This window comes from Perognathus longimembris, chromosome 1 (assembly GCF_023159225.1).
Source record: "Perognathus longimembris pacificus isolate PPM17 chromosome 1, ASM2315922v1, whole genome shotgun sequence".
Classification (NCBI taxonomy): Eukaryota; Metazoa; Chordata; class Mammalia; order Rodentia; family Heteromyidae; genus Perognathus; species Perognathus longimembris.
Window position 1 is genome coordinate 20,357,909 of NC_063161.1, and position 21,255 is coordinate 20,379,163.

Genomic DNA, 21,255 nt, shown 5'->3' on the forward strand with positions numbered 1-21,255 from the left:
AGAAAACACACCCTGCCCAGGGTGGATCACCAGCTGAGACTGCTCACCTATCCCTCTCTTTATTGTGCCCTTGGAAGAGTTCATAAAATCACATTGCATTTTAAACCTTAGCAGTAAATGTGCCAACTGCAGTTCCTCCCTCAGCACCTTCATCTTTAGGCCTGTTCACGTCTCCATGCACTGCATGTTCAGCTGTGGCAGCATGTTTAAAAGTTACCATTTCCCAAGAGATGAATGTATGTCAGGCCAGGATGCGCTACTGGTGGACATCACTGCTATAATGATAAGGACGATCTTGGAGGTAGGTACAATTAGTTGTTCAATCCACCAATGAGGAAACTGAGGCTTAATGCAGGCAACGTAATGCAGTGGTGTGGATCAGGACTAGAGCTCCCTGGATAAGCAGGAGTAGGAGAGGGGGAACACAGCTGGGAATGGCAGCCACGACCTGTGTGACCTGCCACGACCTGCATTCTAACTTGTTCACCCCAGACCCATCACTCCATCTCCGCAGAAGGAGGCCACTGCCCTTGCCCATGTGTTCACAGGGTTGTTGGGAAGTTTACACGAGATCACACACACATCAGGCTTTGAATATGGGAGAGCATGCTAGGAATAAAAGGCCTGGACCCCTGCCAGTAGACCACTTTGGGTCATTTAAGCATCAAGGGAAAGATGGCGCCCCCTTTGTCTCCTAAGTTCATGCTTGAAATTAACAGCACAGTATTGTCTTAAACTGTTTTAAAAAGGAAGGTCCTGGGAACCCAGGATGGTCCCTTGCAAGGAGCTCCTTATCTCTGCTTACAGATATCCCGCCTGAGTCACTTACCTTGATGGGGGAGAGGGGACTAGCAATTTCATTCTTTCTGTCTCTTCTGTTCCACCTAAATGTCTACTGAAATTTTACACCTGACATCTAAGCAATACAAAAGTGAGGGACAAAAAAACAGTGCTTTTTCATGAAAGGGGCACATTTTATAATAATTCACATTTTATTATCATCATCATTAAGAATAACAAAGTCCATAGTTCAGTTTCCAGGCAACGTAAAAGGAGATGTCTTTATAGATAGGACACTTGCATGCACCGTGGTAACGTGCTGTGGTTGTTGGGTTTCTGTTTGATTATTTGCTTAATTTTTCTTTTTGTTAGAAGGTACTTTTCTAGGGGACCCACTATGCGTTACCATCTATTAAAAGACAATCACTATATAGTTTTAAACTGCACAGTTACAACAATGTAATTTGTTGTTTTTGTTCTGGGGCTTTAACTCAGGGCCTAGGGGCTGTCTCTGAGCTTCTTTTGCTCAAGGCTAGCATTCTACCACTTGAGCCATGGCATCACTTCTAGCTTTTTCTCAGCAGTTAGAGATAAGAGTCTCACAGAGTTTCCTGCGCGGGCTGGCTTTGAACTTTGATCCTCTGATCTCAGCCTCCTAAGTAGCTAGGATTACAGATGTGAGCCACCAGCACACAGCAACAATTCAATTTTTTAAGTAATTAAAAACAATTAATGGTGGCATCAATGTACTGTACTGAGTAATCTAGCCTTCTGTGTACTATCAAGAGAAACCCTGTTTTCTCTTTCCATCTATTATCATTGAAAGCAATAAACAAACAAGAAACTACATGCTTTGAAGGAAAGTTGGGACTGAGCATGTGTGACTTAGGGGCCCACTCCCCAGTGGATGCTGGGTGCATCACTCAAGCATGTGTTGGAGCACCGAGGGGTCCACCTCCATGGCTTCGAGACCCTTGTGCAAGCTCAGGAAGGTGGCCTGCTTCCCGAAGCGCTGCCTCCAGCGGACGAAGGCCTCCACTACCTGCGACTGCACGTTGTGGGGGTTGTTGGCCTTACAGCGGTAGATGTCAGTCTGAGTCAGTCCCAGCGATAGCACCACCGGCTCCCACTCTGGACCTAGTCTCTGGGCCAGCTGGTTAATTTGCTGGTCTGAAGGGGAGCTGTTGAGGAGGTGTGTGGGAATCCCAGCCATCCGGTCACCTGCAGAGGAGAAAGATTCACAGGTGAACCAAGCAGGCCAACATCTCAGACAGGACAGTTGTGGGCAGGGTGGGGAGCTCATGACACCTCCACGTGGAGAGTACTGGATATCTTGGAAGCTGCTCAGTACATCATCATGCTTTATGGATTCAGAAATGTTACTTAGAGCCAGGCACAGGTGCCTCACATCTGTAATCCTAGCTACTCAGGAGACTGAGATCCAAGGATCAGATTCAAACCCATCCTTCCAAGGGGCTTTTATTCCCAATTAAAAGCCAGCAGTGGAGCTGTGGCTCAAGTGGTAGAGTACTTGAGTGATGGAGTGCTAACATAAGGAAAACAATCTCAGCGACAGTGTCCAGGCCCTAAGTTCTTCAAACCCCAACACCACCACCCCTCCTACACAAACACATAAAAAAGAAATGTCACTTAGCATCTATTAAGATGTTTGCTGCAGGCAACTTGAAGGCAAGAAAACAAAAGATAAACTCTCCACCAGAAAACTCTGATGATAGTACTTTAGTCTATTTCCTCTCTTTAATATACATTGAATATAATATGTAAAAGATACATTGAGTTTACTGCTTTGTAACAGCTTCCACTGTTTTTCTAAAGGTCCAGCCAGGAGTTCTGGAGGATTTCTGAATGGCTGCAAGGATTGGTTCATTTGGGCCCAGGCCTCTGGGCCTGCAGGGAGCCTGAACAAAATTGGATTCTCCAAGGGAGGGAACCTTCTCCTCCTCTCTGCTGGCTTCTTCAACATGAAACATTACCAAGAAAACATGTGGCTGCTAAAGAAGCAAAGCCCAGAGCCCTGCTGAGAAAAACCAATCTGCAGTGGCTGTAAGGCCGTAGGAAGAGTGGAGAGCAGGGCCAGTACTAAGCAGGGTTGGTCATTAGCAACAGAGGCCACGAGAACAGTTACTACCCAGGCCAAGCCCACAGGGGCAAGGACAGAAGCTGACCTTGCATTTCCTAAACTTGCTTTCAGTCTGCCTGCCGTCCATGTGCTAAGTATGAGAGTAACTGAGTGTCTCTCTGTTCACTCGCCCCTTCAAGTGGTTCTTTTGCTTATGGATCTGAATGTGGATCGATCCTCAAGATTTTGTTAGAGAACCTCCTTTTCCTAGAACTGCTTCTGAAGGATCAGCAGGGGTGGTCTTTCCCTGGCTGCCACTTTTCGACGGACTGACCTGGCACAAAGTTGTGCATTGTTTGCTTGGTACTAGCCAATTTGAGGCAAGGTTTGCTTTTGTTTAACAAGGGGAGTGTCTGTGCCTCTGCTACACTCTCTTGCCCCTCACTCATTTCTCATTCATTACATGAATGAGCACAATACAGTGCAGCCCCTACTTCTACTATCCCCTCCTCCCTCCCTCATACCTATCAATAGCTGTCCCATCTTCAAAACTGTCTTTTCCAACCCCTATGGCATTTAGTTAGAGTCAGCTCTAGTCTGTTTTATACACGGCTTTGCTGTTGTCCAAGCCCATCATGGGCAGAGATCCCATCTTCACTATCTACAAACTCCTCTTGCCAACACAGAAGAGAACTCAATGTATATTTTTCATAGTAGCTGATCATGATCTTAAAGCAAAAAGGTCCTCCAAGTCGATTCTGACTCAACATGTGTGCTCGCTACATTCCAGTACTGATTTTGTTTGTTCCATAAAGTAGACATATCTTTCTAGTCTTGCTTACATAAGCAACAACTTTCTGAACAGGATTTCAACAAGAGATAAGAGCAAGAACTGACAAACATAAGTGCTTTGCATTAAAAGAAAAACCTTTTGTACAGCAAATGAAAAACTTACTAGAGTGAAGTAACAACTAGAGAATGGGACAAAATATTTGCTGGATACTCACCTGAGAGTGGCTTACTATTCAGCACACATGAAGAACTCTTAAAAAGGTGCCAGTCGCACATTCCTACAATCATAGCTACTCAAGAAACTGAGATCAAGAGGATTCCAGTTTGAGGCCAGGTGAACAAAAATTTCTTGAGACCTTAACTCAACCAATAGTTGTGTATAATGGCACACTTGCCGTCCTGGTTATGCAGAAGGCTGAGATTAGGAAAATCATAGTTTCTGGTGAACATGGGCAAAAACATTTGAGAGACCCCCCCCCCATCCCAGAGGAAGAAGCTGAGCAGCAGAGTGGTATATGTCTGTCATGCAGTTGAGGCAGAAGTGACCTGAGGAGGATCGTGTGCCAGGTTGGTTAAGGTACCATTGTTATGTTATCATACATATGTACATATAAAGTAGGTTGACCATGTTCACCACCTTCACCCTCTCCTTTCTCCCACATCCTCCTTGCTGGTATCTACTTCCAAACAGAACATGTTTTACCTTTCTATTGTTCATTTTTAAGGACTAGAGTCCATCTATGAGAGAGAACATGTGACACTTATCTCTCTTAGTCTAGGTTATTTTGCTTATTAATACAATGACTCTACTTCGATACACTTCCTAGCAATTGATATTCATTATTTAAGGCTGAATAATATTCTTTTGTTAAAAAAGACAAACTACTCCAAAAGCAATACTTGTAAAACCATTTGGTGTAAACCAACTGAACAACTCATCGGGGGAGAGGGAAAGGGGGAGGAGAGAGGGGGGAATGAGGGAGGAGAACAAATAGTACAAGAAATGTACCCATGGCCTAACATATGAAACTGTAACCCCTCTGTACATCACTTTGACAATAATTATTAAAAATAATAATATTCCTTTGTGTACATGTACACAGTATATTTTCTTAGGCTGATTCCATATTTTGACTATTGTGAGTAGCAGTGATATAAACATGAGTATGCAGTTATCTCAACTGTTTGCTGACTTAGATTCCTTTGGATATTATGCCAAGAAGTGACTCAACAGAATCATATGGTAGTTCTAGTTTTAGCTTTTGAGGAGCCACATACTCATTTCCATAGTGGCTGCGCTAAGTTACAATTCCCACCGACTATGTAAAAGGGTTCTTTTCCCTCCCAGATCCTCACCAGCATTCATTGTTGGCTTTTTGATGATTGCCATTCTGATTGGAGTGAGATGGAATCTAGCATACCTTTGGTTTGTATTTTCTTTATGGATAAGGATAGTGAGCCTTTATTAGGCATTTACACTGAAAATATGTCATAAAATGTAAAATCCTGTTTTTGCAATATTTTTCCACAAAAACTCTAACCTTGATTTGATACAGCAATAGACTGGGGAAGAAATTCATTCTCTTAATAGATGTTAAAAGAAAAAAGCATTTAATGGAGACTGACACCTACTGATGACTTAAAAATATTTCTTTGAGGGGCTGGGGATATGGCCTAGTGGCAAGAGTTCTTGCCTCATATACATGAGGCCCTGGGTTCAATTCCCCAGCACCACATATACAGAAAATGGCCAGAAGTGGCACTGTGGCTCAAGTGGCAGAGCACTAGCCTTGAGCAAAAAGAAGCCAGGGACAGTGCTCAGGCCCTGAGTCCAAGCCCCAGGACTGGCAAAAAAAAAATATATATATATATATATATATTTCTTTGAGAACTTAGAATATGGAGAACTCTGGTAAGTTGGTTAAGTCAGTGAAAGCCTTCAATAAACATTTTCTTTAATGGAGCATGTTTCAAAGCATTTCTGTTACAGGGAACAAGGTGAAGATGATATCTGTCATTACTGTCATGGGAAGAAGGATTAGAAATCCTGACCAGCTGGAAAAAGAAAGAAGACAATTAGGTATGACCATCTGAAGGGAAGAGATAAAGCTATCACTATTTTCAGGTATATGATCCAATATGTAGAAAAAGTCCATGACTAACATATAACCATTTGAATAAGAGGACTAAGCAAAATTGCCTGATGTGAAAGTTCAGATGAAAACAAAAACAATAAAACCATGTTTCAACATTATAGCAATAATCAAATACAAAATAAAATAAACTAAGCAATGAGAAATATAAAGGATGTAGAAATTCAATCAGTGAAGGCTATATAAGACCTCATTGGGGAAAACCAAATAGAAATTTAAAAGACAAAGCAAGATGTGAATAAAAAGGAGTCGTTCATGTGCTAAATCAAATGCTACTGTTTTAACATAAAGCTATCATTCTTTTAAGGACAATTACAATTTCATAATGGGAAAGATCGGGGGTTTCTCCAAACTAGGAGAAACTTGCTATTTATAATAGAAAAAAAAAGGAATTTGACATCATACCATAAACAGATTCTTTGAGGATAAAGGCCCAAACATAAAGGGTAAAGCATAAAGTTAGTAGAAATTAACGTGGGAGTAGTTTCATGACCTGTGGCAGGAGATAATTTTTAAAGTTAACCTTTTAAATCTTTTAAAGTTAAAGATATTTTTTACATCAAAATGGAAGATTTCTGTGCAACAAAGCAGACTATTATCCACACTGATAGAGCAAAATGGGAAATGAGACTTGCTGTGGTTTAAAAACAAGGGCATACTATTTGTCTAAGGTCTTCCTGGAAACAAACAGGAAGATAAGAACTTCCATAGGAAGAAGATAAAGTTTCAAACAGGTGACTCAAACAGGTGAATCATAAAAGCAAGCATATGAAGTGATGCTGAAATGCCAAATTTTCAGAAACTAAAGTACAAGCAAGGCATTTTCTGTGAAAAGGAGAAAAGCTCTTCATAGAAAAATTAATGAAATACAATATGTCATAAGTTGAGAAGCACAAAGAATGGGGGGGGTGGGGAGAAGCGACAAGAAAGGGCCAGGCGCCAGTGGCTCATGCCTGTAATCCTAGCTACTCAGGAGGCTGAGATCTGAGGATTGTGGTTCAAAAACAGCCTGGGCAGGAAAGTCTGTGAGACTCTTATCTCTAACCACCAGAAAACCAGCAGTGGCACTGTGGCTCAAAGTGGTAGTGCACTAGTCCACGACCGATGAAAGAGAGAGACAGACAGACAGACAGAAAGAGACAGAGACACAGAGAGAGACAGAGAGAAGGAAGAGAAGGAGGAGGAGGAGGAGGAGGAGGAGGAGGAGGAGGAGGAGGAGGAGGAGGAGGAGGAGGAGGAGGAGGAGGAGGAGGAGGAGGAGGAGGAGGAGGAGGAGGAGGAGGAGGAGGAGGAGGAGGAGGAGGAGGAGGAGGAGGAGGAGGAGGAGGAGGAGGAGGAGGAGGAGGAGGAGGAGGAGGAGGAGGAGGAGGAGGAGGAGGAGGAGGAGGAGGAGGAGGAGGAGGAGGAGGAGGAGGAGGAGGAGGAGGAGGAGGAGGAGGAGGAGGAGGAGGAGGAGGAGGAGGAGGAGGAGGAGGAGGAGGAGGAGGAGGAGGAGGAGGAGGAGGAGGAGGAGGAGGAGGAGGATAAGAGGAAAAGAAAGGAGAAGAGAAGAAGAAAGGGAAGGGGAAGGAAGGATTGGACAAAGGGCAAGAAGTACAATAAGCCCAGCAATCTCCTAGTACTCCAAGGCAAGACAAGGAGTTTATCTGTGGTGGGTAAAAAGTGTAGGGATGTGCTCCTCTGGGCAAGCTAACCTCTGGCCATCTCTCAGGACTCAAGTGTCAATCCTTTCCCTAGAGGACGAAAGAGACTACAAAAGACATTCCTGGCTAGCTGCAGAGGAAAGAAAAGAACCTTGAAATAAAGGGGAAAACTGGGAGAGAGCAAGGAAAGGGGTGAAACTGTCTAAAAAGAAATGTACTCACTACCCAATTTATGTGCCTGCAACCCCTCTGTACATTACCTTTATAATAACAGTAAAATTAAAAAGAAAAAGAAAAAACTTCATGCCAGTGAAACACTGTAGATTTACAATTGTTCAACACATCAATAAAAAGAACAGAAAAGAAAAGCATTTGCAGTCTTTATTCTACTAGGTAATCATACAGAACAATCTGTTTTTCTCCAAGAGTAGAGAAGTCACCTGGTCTTTCTGAAACTGATTTCCAGAATGATGAAGTGACAGACTACTCCAAAGAACAAAGCCAAGTTGCAAAATACAAATAAATCCTACTTACTATAATGGAAAACTTGATTTGACTGTCAAGTCTGGAAAGTTCAATGGCAAAATTGATAGCAATAATTGAGTCCTTAACTAAATTAACAAGCAGGAAGGAAGGCACCCTCTGGGCCAGGGACTAGCAGACTTAGGCATTATCTACACTTAAACCTGTCACTAGCTAGCCCTGGAGCTTGGGATAAGTCATTCACTTCTCTCAGACTGTTTTCTCATTTGTGAAAGATAAACCCAGATGACATCTAAGGCTTCATTTAGGTGTAATATGTTATGCTATCTTTTCCAAGCACTTTTATTATTTTGTACAGATCTTAGGCTTTGTGACTTCTTATTAAGTCAACAACGAATCATTTATTAGTGCATTGTTTTTCTTCTCAAGTCTCCTAAGATAGAATCGAGCTTTCTGGGTGTTTAGCAATAGCTTGCCTGCCTGCTTACTTGCTTGCTTGATTCTTTCCTTCCTTTCATTTTTTTTTTTTGGGGGGGGGCGCTTATCTATTTCTGCTTTGTAAAGACCATACATAGAAACTTAACTTTCTGGAAAAAATCAACAATGACAAGAGTAAAATGAACTCTTGGCACAGTAATTTTCTTTTCAAAGCAGTCTAAAACACTTTAGAGGTCCATGTGACAGCTTGCTTGGGAGTCATTTTTCCCACCAGGGACACAACACAGTTCCAGCAATTTGTCACTCATCTTTTTCTTTGAACATACCAGCTTGGTCTGCAAATCCTTGTCCTAGCTGTTCCATCTCCCTGCGACACTCTCCTCTGGCTTTCTCCCTCAAGTGTGACTGCTCTGAGAGCCACCCTGACAGCCACAATCACAACTGCAACTCCCATTCCACTCTGTGACACCCCTTGTCCACAAGCCACCTATTTTCTGCCAGTCATGGGCACTGTCCCTGAGCTTATTTGCTCAAGGCTCAACCACTTTGAGCCACAGCACCACTTCTGGTTTCTGGCTAGCTTTGAATTGCAATTTGATCTCAGCCTCCTGAGTGGCTAGGATTACAATCGTGAGCCACCAGCACCCAGCCACAAACTACCTTCTGATACATACTTTATAGACATGCTTTATTTATTGCTGCTATCTACCACAGTCCCACACACTGACCCCTACTTACAGATAATGCAGAACGTAAACTCCTAACTACTAAAGGAGATTGGTCCACCTTTGCTCAGTAATACATTCCAGTGCAGCCAGAATAGTGCCTTGTACATCACATTCATTCACTAGACATTTGTTGAATAAAGGAATGAATGACAGGAATGATCCAGTTCAGTTATAACCTACTCATTTAGCAATCAACAGCTCCAGTGTACCAAGTGCTCCTACTTTTAGCTTACTTTTAAAACTCAAAGAAATTATATCATCTAGGAGGAAACAGAAAGTTAAAAATGGATTTCAGACACAGCTCCACATAGCAAAAATGTTGTCAAAGGTAGAGGAAGGCAACCACCACTATTCTAAACTTGGCCACAATGAGATCGCCACCGCTCCCCACATCTAAGGCTTAATTTGAAAAGAGAAAAGAAGTATCTTAAGATGACTTCTGAGTAAATGTGGCACACCAAAACTCCATCCTCCCCTAACACTTTATGAGTGAACAAAAAATAAAAACAAAGAAGCAGAGAAGATGGCAGAATCACCTTCCAGTCCTAACCTCCCCAAAGCTGTATCAATTCCTCAACAAAAGCAATCCTAAGAGATTCACTCTAATATCTCCAAATCTGGAGAGGAAAAAATTAAGTAAGGTCTTTTGTTTGTCTTTTTTTTGTTGGTGTTCTTTTTTATATCATTATATTGGGGATGTAACTGCTACTTGGGATGCGGGGGAGGTCAGGTGTGTGATCAAAGAGTCCTGACCATTTCTGGCAGAATGAAAAGACATCTCACATTGTTCTGAGAGAAAGTTCCAAGCACAGACATTACAGTGTGGCCCACAAGCTATTATAACAAGTGATTAAAAGGTGAACAGTATAAGCAAAACTGGGCTAGAGCAACATTTCTAACTGTGAAAATACATTTATCCAAAGTTTAGAATTCTTTATTTAGTTTCTTTTTAAATGTAATGATTTAAAAATTAAGAATTAGAATATATCATGTGATCCTATTCTCTAGGTCATCACTTTAAATACTTGGCCATGGCCACATCCCCTGATCCCACTTCCCACTTTCATGAAAGCATTTCTGTCTGTCTGTCTGTCTGTCTATCTATCTATCTAGAGTTTATTTATCAATCCATCATCCTACCCACCCATCTTCTCATCTGCAAACATGCTTAAACACATGTTCACTTAAGGTGAGTAAGACTTATTTCTGGATGAAAGAATTTGTGATATTTTGCTTTGCACATTTTTTCATTGTTCAAATCTCTTTAAATGAACATTATCGTTTTTATAACACAATGAAGTCATGAGAACTCATATGAATGAAAATAATAGCCAGCTTTCTATCCTTAAGCCTTAAGGGCACTGGGTTACAAAAAGATAAACCACTTTTTGTATGATTACAGAAAAAGAATGAGATTAAAAATAGACAGACTGATATTCAGTGATCACTTTATATTGTTTGAAACTATAAGACAAGTAAATGTTAATTATAGCACTTGTACATCTGCTAAATCATAAAGAGTGACAGAAACTCTGGTGCATATCATTGGCTTAAATGAGAGACATAAAGGGCATTCATTTTTGTCTTACTAAGTTTTAAAAATCTTAAACACCTTATTCAAGATAGTTGTTAATAGCAATCAGGACTGATGATGCACTCTTATCCAATACCCAGCTGCTGACTGACTCTCATGGAGATGCTCTTATGAATACAGGCTGATTTCCATTATTATAAAAACATATACATTAGAATACAAAAGTACAACTTACAAATGATAAAGAAAAAAATCTAATCGGTGTCAGCTTACCCACTAGGCATTATGAGGACAGGGCTGAGAGCTCACAATACTTTTGAGAGGGACCATGAAAAAATCATAAGTACTTTTTATAATCAGAAAGAAAAAAGTGAAAGTTTGAATAGATAATGTTAAGTACATCAACACTGTCATAAAATGTAATTTTGAGTATTGTTTTCAGGAGGAATAGTATATAAAAACAAAAGTGCATTCTAGCCCATGCAAGTCCTATGACCCTACTTTTAATATTTCACAATCACAAATTCAGTGGCAAATGGAAAATAAATCATCTGGTGTGTAGAAACATGTCTCGTGTACTTTACTACCTTCAAAATTCCAGGATCCTTTGTCACTTGATGAGAAGGCATAGATACCTAATATCGTTCTCAGCATCAAAGACACCATCACTTCTTCCCAGACAATATGGAAGATACCAGAAATTTCTTTCTATGGAGGTTACTCTGTTGGTGATGGCGCTCAGTCAGGACTGTATGATTGCAGAGTCTTCCCTTAGCTGGTACTCAGTACCTACTCACACTTTCAAGGAAGCAGCTGCAGTCAGAAAGTGTGGTTTAGCTTACAAAAGGATCTCAGAAATAAAACAGAAAGAAGTATTCTTTGAATCTCTTTGTTAACAAAAATTTTGTTCGGAAAATTAAAGTTTATTTCCAGACTCTATATGTGTGTGTACATATATGTTTATCTATACATATATATACATGTGAAAAAGTGAAAGTTTAACAAAATAGAAAGTGTTTACCTTTCCTACATGATATCCTACTTTATTTTAATCCTAATTAGCAATTACTACATAGATTTCATGTTCCACTAAGTTTGACTAGTACTATTCTGGTGAACACTGGGCTGCCTGATTTCTATTCTAGGTTCAATCATTAGTTCTCATGGCAGCTTCTCAGAGAATCCTGTGGGACTTTTCCAACCATAATCAGTCTTGCTTTTCTTAGGGAGTCTGACATGAGGGGTCAGATTCAGGAGACAGTAGGTTGCACTGGGATGCCTCCCCATGCCATCTAAGCCCCACATGGAAGCAAGAGGCCCTAGAGCCCACGAGAGGAAGGCTCCCCCATAGCCTGGGCACCTAGAAGTTCCTGGCACATTGTGAGTGCTCAATAAGCAATTGTTGAAACAAATCTTTTAGGGAGCTGATGAAAGAGCTGACCCTGAAAGCAAATAAAATAGTCCATCCATCAGAGGCTGAACTTTGGTAGCCAATAGACTGAATCTGGCCCATAAATGTGTTTTATTTGGCCTGGGCAGTTAAAAACTACAGAGACAGCAGTTGAAAATTGAGTGCTTTCACAAAATTCTAGATTTGTGGCCTTACTTGTCAGCTCATTAGAATCTTCCTTCATTCATTAACCTCCTCCCTTTTGCCCCTTACCTCTAAAATCCCAGTTACCAGGCAGCTTCCCTATAGCCAGGACTACGTAGTGCAACAGGGATTTGATTTGTGCCTCCAAAGTAATGGGAGACAATCCCGTAGAACACCAGACTAATGATTGGAACATGTACCTCAAGCCAGGCAGGAAAGGGGAACAGCAGTTGGCTCACTGTTACTCAAGGCAGCACAGATCTTCCCAAGTATCTATGGGTTTCTCCCCTCAGGGTGAAAGGCTGCCTGAGACAGATGCATTTGTCCCTCCCTTTCTGGGAGTAGATGAAAAAAGGGTGAAATCATAGGAACTCAGACCAGAATTAGAACATTTTATTTTTCCTTGTATCCTTTGGCATCAAGTAATACCATTTTGCATAGGTGCATTTTTAATAACTTGGGAGTAACACTGGAAAATGTTTTAAAGGTTGTATTAGTCTAAAAAACACCAGTTGTTCAGATATAAAAATGTGTTTCTTTCATGGATACATTCACTTGAAAGCCCAATTACTCCCTATCAAAATTGTAGCATATCTTAAAATAGAAATTGACAAGGTGATTCTAAATTTTGTAAGGAAAGAACCTAAATGGCCAAAATAATACTGAAAAAAAGAATCACATTGGACAAATTATATTACTTAGTTTCAAGACTTTATGCTATAGCTACAGAAAGTATGACAGTGGGTACTTGTAAAACAATAGAGATCATGTAACTGATAGAGTTCATGCAACTGATTAAAGTTCAGAAATAGATCTATATCAATATAATCAACTGGTTCTTGAAAATGTACACCGAGAATACAAAGAATAGACAAGAAATGATGCCAAGGTCTGGCAGTCCCTTAACAGGATGGCCATGTACCTAGCAATCAGTCCTGCTGTTCAGCTGTGTTTAACACAAAAAAGGAACGATGTCCATACAAAGATATACAGGTGTCCTCAGCAGCTTCATCAGGTGTTAACAGGTAAATAAAGTGTATGATGAAGTACTTGTGCAATAACAACAGATGAAATGTGGAGATTCATTTCTACATGGAAGCAGCTGAAAATTATTATGCTGAGTTAAAGAAGCCAGACAAAAAGAGAACTGTAGGACTCCATTTGTGTGAATTCTAGAAAATGAACTAACAGAATGACAGAGAGCAGACCAGTGTTTGCAAAAAGATGGGGGTGATGAGGAGAAGGACTTACAAAGGGCTATGAGAAAAGTTTTCTAGATGACAGACATGCTCATTATTCTGATAGTGGTCTATATATGCATCAAAATGGGACCCTAAGAATATTCACGGCATACTGTATGTCAGTTATACCGCAACAAAGCTGGGTTTTGTTTGATTAAAAGCAATCAGTTGTGCTGGTCCCTTCTTGTCCCTGACCCCACTTCAAGGGTTCAGTTTTTATCAATGTGTAGAGCTTTCATCTAGTTATTAAATTGTGTGCCATATAAAACTGCCAACAATATATTATGTCTGAAATTTATATATTTTAATGGTGGTTTCACCAGCCACACCTGATGGAGGTCTGGGGCCTGTCTGGCCCCTGCTGTGGCTGAGGGAAGGGAGCCCTGGCTGGCTTTGGTAGGTCTGCATAAGCAGCTGGGGACAAGGCTGTAGGCCCTGCCTCAAAGCTCATCCTTCCATACACTGGAAGTCCTTTTAACACTCAGTGCTACAAACCTCCTTTTCTGCATCATTTTAAAACTTCCCACCTAAAAAGTACCTTTCAAAGCAACAGAAACATATCCATAGGCTGCTGGAAGCACAGAGTATAACTTTGAAAATGTAAAAAAGTATTAAACATTTAAGACAATCATAAATCACAGCAAAACTGATTCCTGACATCTCTCAGAGGAAAAATCCCAAAGGCTGCAGCACTTTCAAATAATACCATGTGCTCTGGCTCCAGCCTTGGCTGCTTTTTCCTTGAAACAACAAAAATTATCATGCCAGCTATTAAAGGCGGTCTTGTTATATAATGCAGTTAATCTCACATACTCTTCCCTGTGGGATTTAACCCAAGTTTCACAGTGGTATATTTTATTTAGCATTGATAGTTTTATTCGTTTCTTATTAAAGTGATCTTTCCACAAAATTGGCTGCTCTCTCAGCCTTGGCTGGAGAAGGAAGAATATCTGAATTAAAAACCTGTGCAACAGATGGACCTCTGTTACAAGGAATATCGCTGGCTTCACAAGTTTCCCCTAGAAGCAGGTGTCAAGTATGCTAATAAGTTCTGGGCTTTTAGATTTTCCTGAAGATAGTTCATGCACTTTATATGCACAAAAGTACAGAGTTCTAAATACTTGCCAGAGTCGAAGGATGTATTTGTCTCACTTGTGCATTTCCAAGGAACCATGCTCTCGTTACTGGAAAAACAAAACCATTAAGCATTTGGAAGAGGAGAAAGGGGCCTGCCCTCTCTTGCACATGGTGTTCCTGCCACCACAGGGGCTGAAAAGTCAGGGAGAGATGTACTGAGCATCTTGTTTGCCTTTCCATGGTGCCCTGGCTCTTTCTTCTACTAGCAAGGAGGTGAGAAAAAGATGTGCACAACAAGCTCTCATGGCCCAATACTATTACCCTTCAGCTCTTTAACCTAGGCTTAGCCAGCCCTACGCCTTCTCTCCTAGCTGCTGTATGGATAACAGAAAAGATAAGCAAGGTAGGAAGCCATTTCCTTTCCACCATGGCAGATACATAAATAAATCCCCATTCCAAGCTCAGAAATAGTTTAAACAAAGCCCCTTCTGGTTTCAGAATGCTGATGGACGTGCATGCCCTCCTGGAATCATTGTAAAAAAGGGGAAAATGGAGACAAAGAAACAATTGTACACTTAAAGCCATACTGAGAAGATAGGTACTGTCATGATCCTTTTTATAAACAGGTCATCAGCTTAAGGAGAGATGATTTATCCCTAATCACTCAGTAAGTAAGCAGGGCTGGTTTCAAATCCAGGTCTGTCTGGCTAAAATCTGAGTTCTTTCAGATGAGTCCCTGTGCTCAGCTCAGGCTGTTCTGATTACAGAATGTCCACAAATCCCCCAAGAGGAAACAAAGGATTACTGGAAAGCAATTTCAGACTAGTTCAAGTATAATTCTCAGATACCCAGAGACACCTGCGGAATGGTAGAGGCAGAGCCCACATGCAAAAGAGTTGCTGCAGAGAACTCTGAACACTTCTTGAATTCATTCTGTAGCCCCAAGACCTTGGAGGGAAGTGCCCTAGTTAAGTGGTTTAGGGAGTAGATGCTCTTTAACAATCATACCAGTAACAAAAGCTGATTTTCATAGTTGATTTAGAATATATCCTTCACCTGTCTAGTAATGTCTTATTGCTTGTGAAGATCATGTGAACAATTGATTGACAAAAGAAACACCTTGTGATCGGTTCCCATTCTCCCCAGCATGCTTCACTTTGTCCAATGGCAGCTTCCACCTTCTGCAGGCCAATCACATTCCTTGCACATTCATCCCTATGTAGAAGACCCAGCTACTACCAACAGCATCTAAATTCTGGTAAATGAACGAATGCTCATAAATAGCTTCAGGAACACCACTCAGCAGGAGGTTATTTGTCAGTCCTCAGCTTCGTACATTTTTACTTTATGTCAAGGCAAATGTAAGACGCATTCAGGAGAAACTATGTTTCAAATTTAGAATTTGGATCTTTTCCCAGGCTAGTAATATGTGATACAGTCCTCTCCTGAGAGGAGGGGCAGTAGCAGGAAACCGCAGCTCTCAGCCACATGGTCACAAGGGGAAACACCTGAAGCTCTATGACGAACATTTCTGCTAAGCTGTGATGCTCAATAAGTTGAATGGATTAAATGCACTTGCAACTTAGGATATTTTTAACTTAGGATGCATTCATTAGGATGTAGATTTTACTGTAATTTGAGGATCATCCATCATTATGGAATTAACCTGAATTCTGAAAAATGCAGTCTTCAAAGGAACTTTCAAATTTTCCTTCTGCAGCTGCAAGGTACTTCTTTTAAAAAGAAAGAAACAAACCAGAAAACCCTATGCCATATTCTCTCAGCTTGCTTCCTGGTGGCATTCCTGTAAGTACGTTCCAAAGAGGACAGCAGAAGCTTTTATGGTTAGAAAATTGAAGTTCTATCAAACTTAGGAAATTATAGGGATGAAAAACAAAACTGCTTATCTACATATGTCCCATCTGCTTTTGGTTTTGTGCTTTGCACAATGGATTCCTGGAACCAATGGAGAGTAGGCTGAGACACTGTAAATGAGAAGGAGGTACGTCCTCACAGGGGCCCAGAGGTGACATGAAGGTGGGTGAGGAGTACCCCATCAACTCCAAACAGAGCTTCCAGGAAACAGCAGTGCAGGGTATTGCAAATAAAAACACGACACACACCCAATTGGAGCCAATGTTTTGGAACATGGTGAAAAGCAACTTTCCACTCTCTGGGGAAATGCCACCTATTTCATTAATGTGTCAGCTTGGGTCACAGTGTCCTCCACAGCTCAGCATTTTCCCTGCAGATAGAAGTTGCTCCCAAGCTGCTCCAACTATAGACTGCTCCGCTATGTGACAAGTACCAGGCCTGCACAGCTGGGTTTTCTGTTGGGAGCTCCTTAGAACAAATTTCTTTAGACCTCTCTATTCTAATAGCTCCACTTCTCTCTCCTCTGACTATTCCCACCTTCCCAATGCCCTCCATTATCTCCTTGTAGCCTCTTCTGCAGTCATTATCTGCACTTCTGCCTGAGCCACAGGCCTACAAGGTAGAGGGCCTCTCTTTTAAAAACAGACACACAGAGATGAGCACAGCAATGATTCACACTCCAAATAAACAGAGTAAATGCCTCAACCCAAGAGGTATTATAACCAGCCAACATTCTTTGGCTGAAAGGACCGAGTGGCAGAAAATTCTTAAAAGAAACAGAGAAAAAGTAAGAAAGAAAAAGAAAAACTATGCCTATTGATTCGTCCAATTAATGGAAGACTATCGTCATAAGAAGTGAACTAAAAAAACATATTTTTGCCCAAGGGTAAGAAATAAAAGGCAAGCATGATAGTTACTGATTTTTTTTAAAGGGGAAAAAACAGATAAGAATCCCTGGGATTCTAAAAATAAAATCAACAATGTGAGACTATTCTTAAATGAGTACATTTCATTTGCATAAATCATCATGCTCATTAGTCTGCTGTTGTAAGGAGATGACAATCCACAAAATCAGAAATCTGATTTCCATTTCTGAGTAATGACTCAGAAATTTGAAAGAAAGAATATGATTTCTACATCTATGTCCCAAGGAAAATATTTCTCATATTGATAGAACATTTTAATTACATTGCTAACTACTCTGATAATGTATGCAGAGTTCTTGGATGTACTTAAACACAGATACAAGAAACATTATTAAACATTCCTGAACTCCAATGGTTAACATAAAAAGAGAGTAATCTCATAGACAAAACTCAGAAGATAAATATGAGTGACTTAGAGCTCCTGCCCATGGCTTCTCTTTGGGAAATTGTTTCAGTAGTCCTTTTCCCTCCTCACAAATAGCCTGACCCTCTAGATCTTATACAGAAGCCCACGATTTCCACAAGGCTAAGGTCCAATTGCTCATGACCTGGAGTAGACTTCATCCCTTGGCTTTGTGGCAATGGTTCACTGTAGCATAAGGAAGACGTGATAGCCAGCAGGATCCGGGAGCTGTCAAGATTAATTTCCCTAAGGCTTCTTCTCAAAAGAATCCAAGAAGACTTTTGCTATGCCACTCAAGGCTCTAGGGCTGTGGTTTACCCCAGTTCCTCTTGATTAGTCAAAGCCATTGCTCACTAAAGCAAAACTGCAGATATTTTTACAGTGATGGACTTGTCCACAGTAATTGTTGGGGAGTGGCAGTGGTGTGGTATGAGACACAAAGACCAAAGATTTCCCTTTCCATCCTTTTCCTGCAGACTGATTCATTGCTGTCGACATTGCCATTCCTATGGTAGCAGCCAGCTGGCTCCACATATTTCTGCAACACTACAAGGAAAAGAGTAGAGTCTTGATTTTCTCTTCCCTGCCATTTTTAGTCCTCCCTATTTCTCACCCTTCCTTATTTGGGCTATTGTCTTATGCAGAGTTAGAATACCACCTTCGCCCTCCAAACCATAGGTTCTAACCCTCACGTGGTCAAATACAAAAGCAAAAACAACTTTTAAAAATAGGCTGATTAAGCACTCTGGAAAGCAGTAGGGAGATTCCTCAGAAGGCTAAACAAAGAGCTCCCCTATGACCCAGAAGCCCCACTTTTGGGCATCTACCCAAAAGACCACACACAAGAACACACTAAAGCCACCAGCACAACAATGTTCATCACAGCACAATTTGTCATAGCTAACATATGGAACCAACCCAGATGCCCCTCAGTAGACGAATGGATCAGGAAAATGTGGTACATACACACAATGGAATTCTACACCTCTATCAGAAATAATAACATTGCCCCATTCATAAGGAAATGGAAGGACTTGGAAAAAATTATACTAAGTGAAGTGAGCCAGACCCAAAGAAACATGGACTCTATGGTCTCCCTCAAAGGGAATAACTAGCACAGGTTTAGGCTAATCACAGCAGAAGATCACAAGAGCCTAATAGCTATGCCCTTATGAACGCATAAGATGATGCAAAGTGAAATGAACTCAATGTTATGGAAACAACTGTTATATCACTGTTGCAATTACTTTCAACATGCCATGTGAAACCATAGCTTCTATTGTTGATGATCCTCTTGTATCCCCTTCCTGTGGTTTTACCCACACTATCACTGTATCTCATCTGAGTACACTGGATACTGTACATACTGGTATTAGAACTAAGGAAGTGAAAGGGAATATCAAAATCGAGAGACAAAGGATAAAAAGACAAACGACTCCAAAAGCAATACTTGCAAAACCATTTGGTGTAAACCAACTGAACAACTCTTGGGGGGAGAGGGAAAGGGCGAGGGCGGAATGAGGGAGGAGGTAACAGTACAAGAAATGTACCCAAGGCCTAACGTATGAAACTGTAACCTCTCTGTATATCACTTTGACAATAAGAAAAAAATTAAAAGAAACTCATTTACAACATGGAGTATCCACATTATTACCTCAAGACATTTCTATTTGCCTAATAGGAAATGAACGTGTGGATTAATGCCTTTCACATGCCATTAGAGGACGAAGAGGGGAAAGCCTCATTTTGGCCACCAGAGGCCTCCTCCTCATTCCTGTTCGCTCATGTCTCAGGTAATCACATTTAGTGCTTTCAAAAGCCAAAGATGAGTTGTTTTTTTTTTTTTTTTTTTTTTGGCCAGTCCTGGGCCTTGGACTCAGGGCCTGAGCACTGTCCCTGGCTTCTTCCCGCTCAAGGCTAGCACTCCGCCACTTGAGCCACGGCGCCGCTTCTGGCCGTTTTTCTGTATATGTGGTGCTGGGGAATCGAACCTAGGGCCTCGTGTATCCGAGGCAGGCACTCTTGCCACTAGGCTATCTCCCCAGCCCCAAAGATGAGTTTTGACTTCAGAGAAAATGAGTTTAAACCAGAAAGTCCATGTGGCCTCCAAATTTTGGATTATTGCCATGGAATACAGCATTTCACCTTTGATTTAAAGATACAGGACTTGTGGCTTCAGAAAGATGAAAGACCATTTTACTCAATTCCAAAAAAGACTAATGTAAACAACTATTGAAAGAAAACTGAAAAAATAAAACAGACATCAGAATATGAAATAAACAAAACAGTGAAACTGGGTCACTGAAAACCTGTCTATAATCCTCCTAAGGGATGGCCAATATGTCTTAGTTTGATACAAAATTATATATGTGATTTTTGAATCATGTGTAGATTCTAGAAGATGTTAAAGCTTGGTAAAAAAAAAAAAGCTATTATTATCATTAGCTAACATTTTTGACTGGTTAAGAACCAAGAATTGTTCCTTATGTCTTATATATATTCTATCATTAAAGCTTAATGAACCTGTAAAAGAAAATAGGTTGATTAGCAATCATAGCAGGAAGAAAAACAGTGTTGCCTCATGTGCTTCCAGTACAGAGAGCAGGGACCCAGGATCTGAAGCCATGAAATGACTCATGGTCTACTACGCAGACTAGAAATTCATGTCACCTTTTTAACCCTACCTTTCATACTTGTAAAATAAAGGGGATCATACAGCTTTGGAAGTGTAACTGTAAATGTCTACAGAGGCCTGGTTAAGAATATAAATGAGAGGGGCTGGGGATATGGCCTAGCGGCAAGAGTGCCTGCCTCATATACATGAGGCCCTGGGTTCGATTCCCCAGCACCACATATACAGAAAATGGCCAGAAGTGGCGCTGTGGCTCAAGTGGCAGAGTGCTATCCTTGAGCAAAAAGAAGCCAGGGACAGTGCTCAGGCCCTGAGTCCAAGCCCCAGGACTGGCAAAAAAAAAAAAAAAAGAAGAATATAAATGAGGGGGCTGGGGATATGGCTTAGTGGCAAGAGTGCCTGCCTCGGATACACGAGGCCCTAGGTTCGATTCCCCAGCACCACATATACAGAAAACGGCCAGAAGCGGCGCTGTGGCTCAAGTGGCAAAGTGCTAGCCTTGAGCGGGAAGAAGCCATGGACGGTGCTCAGGCCCTGAGTCCAAGGCACAGGACTGGCAAAAAAAAAAAAGAATATAAATGAGTGTAAAGCATGGAGCAACAGGGGCCAAGAGAACCCTAGAAGTAGAGTCCAACATCTCCACATCTTCTAAACTTTGAAAAGCCCCAAATTCATATTTTAGGTAAAAATTTCTTAGTTTTAAGTAGCATCAACCAATTAAAAAAAGTAAACATATTGTGTCACCTAACCACAATGTATCTGGCAGTCTGGCTGTAGCCCTAAGTGGGCAGTTTGTGACCTCTGCACTGGACAGTGCCTCTAAGTTCTCTTCAAGAGCTCACGGCCTATTATCTGTCTAAGAGCATGTGTCCTCGA

At 41.1% G+C, this 21,255-nt stretch overlaps 1 protein-coding gene across 4 annotated transcripts in view; it reads right to left on the bottom strand.

Annotated features, from left to right (window-relative positions):
- Nucleotides 1-1,402: 1,402 nt before the first annotated feature.
- The window catches only part of Cradd (CASP2 and RIPK1 domain containing adaptor with death domain), a 208,436-nt gene continuing 188,583 nt past the window's right edge, over nucleotides 1,403-21,255 (bottom strand). For all 4 annotated transcript variants that reach the window (XM_048358268.1, XM_048358277.1, XM_048358286.1 and 1 more), the window contains one exon: nucleotides 1,403-2,001. In XM_048358268.1, the coding sequence (XP_048214225.1) occupies nucleotides 1,700-2,001 (302 nt within the window). In that variant the 3' untranslated portion in view covers nucleotides 1,403-1,699. The remainder of the gene's footprint in view (nucleotides 2,002-21,255) is intronic.